This window comes from Thunnus albacares, chromosome 6 (assembly GCF_914725855.1).
Source record: "Thunnus albacares chromosome 6, fThuAlb1.1, whole genome shotgun sequence".
In the NCBI taxonomy this organism is placed as follows: Eukaryota; Metazoa; Chordata; class Actinopteri; order Scombriformes; family Scombridae; genus Thunnus; species Thunnus albacares.
The window spans coordinates 32205584-32216654 of NC_058111.1; the positions used below are offsets into that span (position 1 = coordinate 32205584).

Consider the following 11071-nt stretch of genomic DNA (forward strand, 5'->3'; position numbering starts at 1 on the left):
TGAGATCTTTTCTGTTATTATGAGAAGTGTAAGAGAGGAAAAGGACATAACCTGCAATAGTCTCAGGCCGCTGAGCAAGCACACACGTGAGTGTGACCAACAGGATGTTGACTGCAGGAATTTCTGACTCTTACAAATAGAACCTTTAATCAGTGTACACAGCATAGAAAGTTTTGAGTGTGTATGAGAAACAGAGTAAACAAGAGATGATAAACTGCAACTTCATTGCTGTTGTTTGCCAATACAGAGCAATTTGTCCCCGTTGTTGTTGTTCTTTTTCAGTTTCTTTATAGCATGAAAAAGATCTGCAGTGTTTTGGTTACGTGTCTGAGCTGACAAATAACATGACATAAAGAGGCTTGTGATAAAAGCTCACCCAACTTCCACCAGGTCCCATATCCAAGTCTCAGGGAAGAAAGAGCGGGCCGTCTGTATTGGTGGAGGTGGACCTGCATCTGCACTTGGTGCTGAACCAACGCCAAATCTCTGATAAAATACTTCTGAAGAAACAGGACAATATTCAATCAGAATCAGTGGTCAACTTGAAACAGTGAACATTCCTGAAGTTATAGCTTGTAAATGTTCAGCGTGTGTCTTACTTGGTCGATCGTAATGATGACTGTAGTATTTTGTTCCCTTAAAGTTCACACATGATGGCATCTTGAGGAACAGATTTGTTGCCATCTTCAGGCCCATTTTCTACATAAACCACCAACATACAACAACATAAAGATGGCACTTCAAAGCTGGGTCTGTATTGTAGTATCCATTATGCAGTTTGTTATTCAGTATCTTCCATTGCATTTTCACAGCAAATGTCCTGCCAGCAATTAATTTAGGAATTGGTGCATAATGATTACCTGGAAAACTGTGTAAGCGTCATCTTTTTCGCCATGTCCAGGGTACGGCAAAACATATCTTCTTTGTCTCACATTTATACACGCTACAGGATCTTCAACGTCATGTGGAATACCGGATGCTTTTTTATCAGGCAACAAGTCAAATATCTGAAAAGAAAGAAAGATGAAAGGCTATAATTTGTGAAATATTTGCTGTTGTAAACACTGACCAATATAAAAGTCTTGACAGATATGGGGTACTCTTTCATAACAAAATGTTTCAGTTTGGAAAGTATTTCTGTAAAAATATCTCTGAACCTACACTAATACTCCATTCATATCATGTGGGAAGGAAGGCAGTAATGGGAAAGATTCAGACATGTTGGGACTTGTGTTCAAAACATCAGACAACTTACGACAGCAAATTTGCAGGATTAATAATAATAAGTGCAATCCATATGTAGCAGAATGGAAATGTATTCCAGTCTGGTTTGAGCAGGCCTGTAGTCTCTTAGCCTCTTGATTACTCAGCGATCTCGAGCCAATCATTGTCTGTGGGCACCCTGTAAAGGCAGGTAGTTATTTTCTGGGTGCTCCCTTGACACTGAACGCACGCCCCGCCTCCGTTCACCGGACTTCCGCAACTGCTGCAGGTATGAGAGTAGTTTCTGTGCTGGTCCTCAAAGTGTGCTCCCATGCTGTTGCTTATGTTAGTTTATGGTTCCGTGGATCCCTCCGTGGTGACTCACCTCCCTCAGAAGTGATCCCCTCATTGGACTGCTGTCAGTAGGTTCACTTCTCTCTCGCACCGCAAATTTTATTATGTTGCGTGTAGTGTACAGGTGTTTCGCTTCTAGGTCCCTGTATGTAGTAGCAGCATAGGCTCCATAGACGCTCTCTCTCTCTCTTCCTGAACTTACAGATGGTGCCTGATTGGTATGTAGCCTATTATGGTGTCAGGTTCATCTTCTTTTTGGCAGCTGTCTTTCTCATTTTAATTTGATTTTTCATTATGTATTACAGGACTGTGGGCTCTGGCCAGCCGTATAGCAACTTACTCGGGAGCTGCTGCGGCCATTCTTGCCCACACTGCAAGAACACTGCTGCTTTGCCTATAATTAGCGTTAATAATCATTGTCTTTGTTTTCGATTTGTTTGGTCGGGTCTGCTGTTGCTGCATTGAAGGCCGGCAGTACCACGACTAGAACTCTTTTTAGCTGAGTCGTTTTAATGGTGTGGGTGTGGGTGTGAGTGTGCGTAGTGAGCGGGGGGGGTTTCTTTTTTTGTCATCATTTGCTTATTCTCAGTTTTGCTTAGTTTAATTCATTTATTTGTCTCCACTTTATAGCTTATATAATGATTTCATATCACTAATATTGTTTTCATAGTTTATTTTGTTGTTTGCTTATCCTCAGTTTTGCTTAGTTTAGTTCATTCATTTGTTTTTACTTTATAGCTTACATAATGATTTCATATTACTAATATTGTTTTCATAGTTTATTTTATTGTTTGCTTATCCTCAGTTTTGCTTAGTTTAGTTCATTTTGTCCCAACTTTATGGCTTATGTAATGGTTTCATATTTTTATAATCTTGTTTTTCTACTTTATTTGGTTTATTTGTTTATCTTTCCTAGTTAGTTGTACAAGTACAGGGCTTTCGTCTTTATGCCCTGTAATGAATGTTGTTTGGTATTGTCTATGTGTTCATTTAGTTTAGTTTTGTTTGTTGGTCTATTCTTTTCTTTTCTTGTTTTGTTACACCACCAGCAGGAGGCGCTTTCCTATAGCTGTTGATAACCAGTGTGAAGCGTTTCAACATTAGGGCAACTGTATGGTGGTTTTGTTTGTTGGTTGAGCACTTTATTGATTTTGTATCCCTTTTTATTTTTCAGGAGCTGAGCGCCCATGGTGGTGGGTTTGGTGACTGTAGGTGATGGTTCCTCCTTTTTCCTGTGTGCTGTGTTTAACTGAGCATCCCTGGGTTTGACCCTTTTAATATCTGTGTGATCGGTACGTCTAATAATTGGGTTTTTTTTACTAAATTTTGCTATTGTTAAAAATAGAGAATTGATGCTCTCTCTCTCACTTCTTGGTGTAATGAACCTATTGCCTTTTGAGTTAATGCTACTGGTCTGAGGTAACACTTGTCCCTGGGTAAAACCCCCAGGGTGGCGTAGTTGGATCCTTTTGATAACACTGGTTAGTGCCCTTTAATCCCTATTCCTCTTGTCACAGTCTGGCGTAGTTGGCAGGATTCACTTTTTGAAAGCAGAGACGTGTGTTCCTCTCTTCTTTTTTTGTTCTTTCTTTGTTTTGTTGCTTGTAAAAAAATAAAAAAATAAAAAATTGTTAGCAGCATTGTTTAATCTTTTTGGTTTTTTACTTCTTTTTTTTGGTTTGTTTGTTCTTGGTTGCTTAAAGGCAAAGCAGCAGCTAATTTCTTGTGGATCTGTAGGAAGTCCTGGTGAGGTTGTATCACCCTTCCCCACCAACTGTAGAGCTTCCCTTCATTGATCAGGTTGTAGTTATGGAGGAAGAGTTTCGAGAATTGAGGGACCTAGTTGCACAGTTAAAGGCAGATAATGAGAGGCTGCGCCAGGAACAGGTTGCCGCTGTGCCGGGCCCCACTGCTGGGCCTTCTACTTCTTCTGCCTCAGATACTGCTCCTTCCATTGCTAGTGCCCCTGTCACAGAGAGACTGGTTTTTGTGCCCCGAGACAGGAAATGTCCCATGTTTAGGGAAAGATCAGGCATAGGTTTGACTGAGTAGATTGAGGAGGTGCAAGCTTGTATGAGGGTGAGACATTTATCTCTATCAGATCAGGCATTTTTTCTGTTCGATCGCTTGGAAGGGGAAGCACGTGAGGAGATAAAATATCGCCCTAGTGCAGAATGGGGGGACTCAGCCAAGATCATTGCTGTGTTACAGGAGATGTATGGGTGTTCTGAGTCCTATGTAGCCTTACAGGAAGCTTTTTTTCCAGAAGGTAACAGTAAGGGGAGACTCTGCAGTTCTCCCTTGCTTTGATGGGCCTGATGGAAACAGTAAAGCAGCGTGCACCTGGTGGTATGCCTAACGCTGATGTTTTGCTGCGGGACCAGTTTGTTGAGCATGTCCTTGATGGTGCCCTCCGTTGCAAGCTAAAACAGTTTGTGCGCAGACAGCCTACGGTTAATTTACTTGATGTTAGGGGAGAGGCAATCAGGTGGGAACGTGAGGGTTTGCCAGATGGTGCGAGGGGTCAAAGTCACTCTGTTCCTTCAGCGTTTGGTATTCAGTATGGTGTTCAGAGTGGTCCTCAGGGGTGGGTTAATCCCCCCCAGGTAGCTGAGATGGGTGAGATGAGGGAGCTGCTGAAACATCAGCAAGAGCAGTTAAATCAGCTTACTCGAAGCATTGGACTTTTGCAGAACTCTTACCGGCGCAGCCATTCACCTCGTAATGGTCCCATAATATGACAGTGCTGTCAGCAGCCTGGTCATTTTGCTAGGGAGTGCGATGGGGCACGTGTTCCTCCTCGCTCCCAGCACTCCTTGCATGCTCCCTCACAGTCTGGTAGGCAGTCTCATCCAACTCAGGCTTCGGAAAACTAGCGCCCACCGGATTGCAGAGCAATAGTTCAGGTGGGGCATCTACTGGCTCAGGGGTTGGTCCCAGTGATTTGGAGGACAGTTCCAAGCTAATGTCAACTTGGACAAGTCCTCATCTAGATGTGGACATGGGTGGAGTTAAAGTGCCTTGTTTAATAGATACTGGTTCCATGGTGTCTACAGTGACAGAGAGCTTTTTCCTCCAGCATTTTGAGCCGTAGGGTTGAGAGCACCTTCACGCTTGTCACTGGTTGCAGCTTAGAACGGCCAATGGGTTGCCTATCCCCTACATTGGCTACTTGGAGCTGGATGTTGAGCTCTGTGGTAAGTTAATGCCACGGTGTAGGGTGTTGGTGGTGAAGGATTCCCCCGGTGAGTTGTCCTGTCAGGTCCCTGGTGTTTTGTGATTCGCAGATGCTACTGAGAGCTCTTTGGGCAGCATGGCTTGGCCTTGTTCTCTTTGCCCTCTCTATCCGAGGCCCCAGAGTCAGTTGTGCAGGCGTTACAAAAGTGCCATCGGGCTAGTGTGCAGGCCCCTCAGGATACTCCAGGCAAGGTAAAGGTTCAGGGTAGAAAGGCTTGTCGTATCCCAGGTGGTGTGATGAAGGTTGTAGCAGCCACGTGCTCGGAGCAGTATTCAGGTACTACTGTGTTGTTTGAGCCCCTGGACTCTGGCTTTCCCGCTGGACTGCTTGCGTCCCCTGCTATAGTTCGGGTGACAAGGGACACAGCCTACATACCAATCGTTAATGTTGATTCCACTGACGTGTTGCTCTACCCCCGCACCATTGTAGTTGTCAGCTTGCCCACAGGGGTCACTGAGGTGCCATCTGGTGTAGCTACAGTGGGGTCTCAATCTGTTTCTCGCACTGTGCCGGATCAGATAGAGGCCATGGATTTGTCCCCCTTGCCTGCATAAGAGCAGGGACAGGTGAGGTCACTTCTTAGGAAGTATACCTCCGTGTTTTCTGTCCATGATGGGAACAGAGTCGCAGCCCCTACGCCTCCCCCATTGTTCTTGTCAGGAAGAAGGATGGCAGTCTGCGCATGTGCGTAGACTACCGCCAACTGAACAACAAGACAAAGAAGGATGCCTTTCCTCTGCCACGCATTGAGGAATCCCTGGATGCGCTGACGGGTTTTCCACCATGGACTTCGCCAGTGGGTATAACCAGGTTCCAGTCACTGAGAAAGACCGGCCCAAGACTGCGTTCTGCACTCTATTTGGGCTGTTTGAGTGGAATCGCATGCCTTTTGGGCTCTGTAACGCCCCCAGCACCTTTCAGAGATTAATGCAGCAGCTATTTGGAGACCAGCAAGGCCAATCATTGCCTCTCTACTTTGATGACATTGTATTTTTTTCTTCCACAGTAGAACAACATCTGGAAAGGTTGGAGATGGTGCTGGGTCAGCTCAGCAGGAAGGTCTCAAGGCGAAGCTCACCAAATGTGCATTTTTCCAACAGTAGGTGCATTACCTGGGCCATATGATCTCCGACAAGGGTGTCTCCACAGATCCAAGCAAGGTAGCAGTGGTGGCTAACTGGCAACCCCCCACTACTGTCTCAGAGCTGTGGTCTTTTCTGGGGTTCGCTAGCTACTATTGCCGGTTTGTGGAGGGTTTTGCCAAGTTGGCGGCCCCACTACATAGGCTGGTGGCAGAGCTGGGGGGCACAAGGTCTAAGAAGAAGGCAGAACTGGGTTTCATTGGGAACTGGACAGAAGAGTGTCATAGAAGTTTTGAGGCACTGAAGACAAAGCTCACCATGACACCAGTGCTTGCCTATGCTGACTTCTCCCTGCCCTTTATCCTGGAGGTGGATGCAAGTCATAGTGGACTGGGGACAGTGCTCTCACAGGATCAAGGGGGCAAAGTCAGACCAATAGCATATGCCAGCCGAGGTCTGAGGCCCACAGAGCACAACATGCTGAACTACAGCTCAGTGAAATTGGAGTTCTTGGGGCTAAAGTGGGACATGACGGAGAAGTTCAGGGAGTACCTGCTAGGCCACAAGTGTGTTGTTTACATAGACAACAATCCACTTAGTCACCTGTCATCTGCCAAGCTTGGTGCAACTGAACAACGCTGGGCTGCCCAACTTGCATCGTTTGACTTTGAAATTAAATACTGGTCAGGAAGAAGCAATAAGAATGCAGATACCTTGTCTCGTCAGTATACACCCAGCTTACAGTAAATGGAAGCCCTGGTCCCTGGCACTTCACTCCCCAAACCACTACGGCAAGACTTGCAGTTGGGAAAGACTTAAGTACCCCAAGCTCCTTTACTGTCTTGCCTCATTATACCCTCTCTGACGTGGGTGCTCTCCAGCAGGCTGATTCAGTGATCCAGGAAGTCTTGGTGTTCTGGAGATGAAAGCAGCGTCCCAACTATGAGGAGCGGAAATGGGCATCTCAGCCTGCATTGGCACTGCTTCGACAGTGGGACCACCTGGTTGAGAAGGATGGAGTCTTGTACCACCAGGTTTTTCGCCCCGATGGTGCTGAGGCAGTACTTCAGCTGTTGTTGCCTGCTAAGGTGCTGACTCAGGTTCACCAGGAGCATGGCCACCAAGGTGTGGAGAGAACCTTGGAGTTACTATGGCCGCAGTGTTATTGGCCAGGTATGTCCTCTGAGGTGGCGCACTGGTGTCAGGCCTGTGAGAGGTGTCAAGTTGCCAAGGATACCCAACCCACTGCTCGAAATTTCATTGGACACTTGTTGGCTTCACGACCTAATGAGATTCTGGCCATTGACTACACTGTTTTGGAACCTGCCCATAATGGAATGGAAAATGTCCTCATAATGACTGACATCTTCAGTAAGTACACACTGGCCGTCCCCACCCGTGATCAATGTGCCTCTACTGTGGCTCAGGTTTTGGTGGCAGAATGGTTCTCCAAGTTCGGTGTCCCTGCCTGTATACACTCGGACCAGGGTCACAACTTTGAGAGTTCTCTTATCTTATTTTCAGTGCTAGAGGTATACTGATATACATATACTGAAAGACTAGTTGTCTACATACAAGTTACCATGAGTGATAGACATATGTGAGGAACTAATGTGAGACATTTGTTGCTGTTGCTTTCCAGATATTGTCTTTTTTAGCACCAAAAAAACGTTAACATTTTGTTGCATTGTGTTTGCGACTCACATGAGAAACCTAACAAGTTGACCGCAGAAGATTAGGGTGTGTCTAGGGCTAAATTTAATAAACCTGGGCAGTTCCACTCACTGTCTTGCTCTGGAAGATCTCAAAAGTGAATAGTTAGGAAATAGAAAGCATTACTCTTCTCTTTCCCTAAAAACACATTTTCTCAACCATTCCCAGGATACAGACCATATATAACAACCCAATCTCACAGCAATTCATGAAATAGTCATGAAATTTAATCTTTAGGTTCGTGTACTAGGACATGAATTTTCAATTATTTTGTGACACTCAGCACGACTTTCAAACTAATGTATTTCAGTTGGAAGTATGTTTCATGGAGCATGTTCTTTTCTGTCAATCAGGATTTGGGAGCACAGAAGCTGTATTATTTTTCTTATTTAATATTCTTTTTTTAACTATAACTGCTACATTATTCAACATTTAACCCCACATTTTGTCCTTATTTCCTTTATTTCTTTATTTTCATTTTATTAGTACAGTCAATGGTCCGTGTTTGTCCGGTGGACATACTGGAGGACCTGACTTATTGTGTGCAGAGCTCTATTCAAAAATGTTGAGATTTAATATGACTGTCCTTTTCTGAAATTGGGCTGGTCACATAAAACATGACAAAACCTGACAGTTTGACTGACAGACACACTGAATGTGACAGTTTAACAACCAAAGCAGCAGGATTAAAATCAGAGTTTTTATGAAGTTCTTATGAATTGTTGAGTGTTGAGTGAATCAGGGAAGTTAACATTAGCAGCTTTATTTCCAGCCTGTCTGCCATGATGCATCAGCTGGTTTTGTTCCATTTCTTGGAAAGGATCCTGATTAACTTTCACACAGCTCCATGGATTTAGATTTAAATAGCTTACAACCTATTTATGTATTTTTTTCAGTAACATTGGTGGTAGCAGGTACTAACAGGCTAAGCTAACAGTGTGCTAGTGGTGTTGCATTTGCAGCGTTCTGAGCATGACATCAGAGGAAAATGGCCACCGTGTGGGCAGACTTGGCACTTTCGACTCCTGTTTTGACTAAAATATTTTGAAATAAACCAACGTCTTTACATTTTCTTAACATAGCTCATCTAGATGCAGTGTAATTACTAGTTCAGCTGTACTAGAAATTTGATATATTCAGTAGATATATCTTTTTGCAACCCTTTTTAGATTTGTATCAAGATTTGTATCAAGCTGCATGGCACGGCTCTAGGGAATTGTAGTTTTTTAAAAATATATTAGTGTTTTTCCTAGAATTGGACATCGCAAATATTGAATTGAAATTACACTGAAGAGTTTAAGGGGATGGTAAACACATTTGTGTAATACGATTTTAAATATCTAATTGTTAGATGGGTGAAAATTAATTTTAACCATATTTTACCTATATTTGAGAGCAAACCCAGTTGTTGATTATACTCACATGATAGCCGAGGTCAAGAGCTCTCTATAACTGTTGGTCTCATGTCTTTGGCCTGTTTTGTTGCTGAATTATAAGCCTTCAAACATGCACTAAGGTCAAGGTTCAAAGGTCAGTATTTCAAAGCAGGAGCTATGTAGAATCTTCATACTGACATATGTTACTCTGCAGGTTGAGACCTTTCCAATGATGTATTTGGTTTAGCTCCACAATAAAGTTTTAATTTTCTCATTTCATGGACACAAACCATCCCAGGCCTAGTTTCAGAGAAAACTTTGAAGGCCCAAGATATAAAACAAACCTTTTTGTTAGTTTTTTTCTTTTTTAGTGTAAATAATGACCAAAATGAGTCACCTTCAGAGATTACAATACTGCTGATAATCAAGGGCATTACTACAGGCTTGAGGGAAGACCTGAAGTGCTTGGGTTAGGGTTGGGGCATAGGCTTCTATTTACACAACCCTGGAGATTTTTTGTATCTTTATGATTCTTGGTTTTGGGATTTATGTCAACATGACATAACCCATTTAATCAGGATCTGTTTTATTAGTCAATGCAAGCATACAAAGAATGTGTCTTGGTGTTTGCTCCCAAAAAACACAACACAGAAGAATAAAAATAGATAAAAGTAAGTTAATATTAATAATAGTGAAATAATCTAAATAATACTAAACTTAAATTGAAATTTTAAAGTCTATTTACATAATAGAATAGTAATAGTTTTGAAATGGGATATAAAACTTGAAATTAAATATTGACAAAGGAAATGTGGGCTGTGCTATGGACAAAGAAATGAAGTGTATGAAATATATGAAGGTGACAAGAGTAACAATTAAATGTGACATGCATAAATGATTAAATAATGTAACAGTGGAGGTTGAATGCAATGCACATTCTAAAGTCCACTTTGATGAAATATATGAAATAATGAAAGCATATGAAAGTAATATATGAAATATATGAAGGTGATATGTGAAAGTGCAGGGATTAAATGAGGAATGTGAAACGTAAAGTCTAGTTTGATAACCCTGTCTTCATCCCATTTATATGGCCATATACAAGATGGTACAACATGCTTTATTGGATGACGTGGCTCAATATTAATTGATATGTTTTAAGAAAGATGATTTCATATTAAATATCCTCAGCCACATATTCTTGGAAATATGAAATTAAAAGAGCAACTTCACATTTTACAATCACAGGCTATAAAATGCCTTTTCTTAACAGAGACAACGGTGTGTGGATTCAGGTTGCAGCAAACAGAAGCAATTTGAAATGGAATGAAGCCCACTGACGGCAGACAACCCAAAACAGTAGTTGAACATGCCCACAACACAATGCACTTCCTTAGCCTATCACTATCAAAACCTGACAAAAAAAACTTTATTTCTCAGAAAGAGAAAGGAGAAATTATTAAAACTGATGACCATAACATTAACCTATTGTATTGTTGAGTTATCAAGAACACTTTTGTGTTTTTGTGTTGAGAAATGTTAAAGATATCATTAAAAGAAAACCTTAACATGGTAAAGAAAATACTTCTGGGCAGCAGGTCCTCCAGTCTGCCCACTGGACTTGTCTTGCCCTCCACTTCTGCCTCCTCCTAGTGGGTGTGTGAGTGTGTGTGTGTGTCTCTCTCTCTCTGGGTTCTAATTGTAGGAGTGGAGACAGGTGTGTGGGAGTCGGGCGAACAGCTGCCATTCATCAGGAGGTCTGCTTAAATATAGGGTGCAACCTCCTACTCACCGCCAGATCGTAGACTCTGTTCCGACAGTCAGTCACACTTCCAGCCTACTTATTACTGTTCTGTCAGTATCCAGCAATTGCCTGACTTTTGTTTTCTCTGTGCCTGCAGAAGACCTCAGCCTGACCCCGGCCCTGTCTCCAGTCCTACTGCCTCGCCGGCTCAGCCTATCCCTTGACCTGGCTCCCCACTCCATCCCCTATACCCAGCCTCACGCCCAGCCCAAGCCCCTAGGTTCCCCAGCTACCAGTCCAGACCTTGGCCCCAGTCTCCCAGTTTTACCGCCTTGCAAATAAATCCTTTTCCAACCCCACT

The 11071-nt window shown here is 43.0% G+C and overlaps 1 protein-coding gene across 1 annotated transcript in view; it reads right to left on the minus strand.

The window, feature by feature from the left end:
- The window catches only part of LOC122983820 (alpha-2-macroglobulin-like), a 60414-nt gene that overhangs the window by 24287 nt on the left and 25056 nt on the right, over nucleotides 1-11071 (minus strand). The window contains 2 exon segments of the mRNA XM_044353946.1: nucleotides 377-699; nucleotides 861-1007. Coding sequence (XP_044209881.1) covers nucleotides 377-699; nucleotides 861-1007 — 470 coding nt within the window.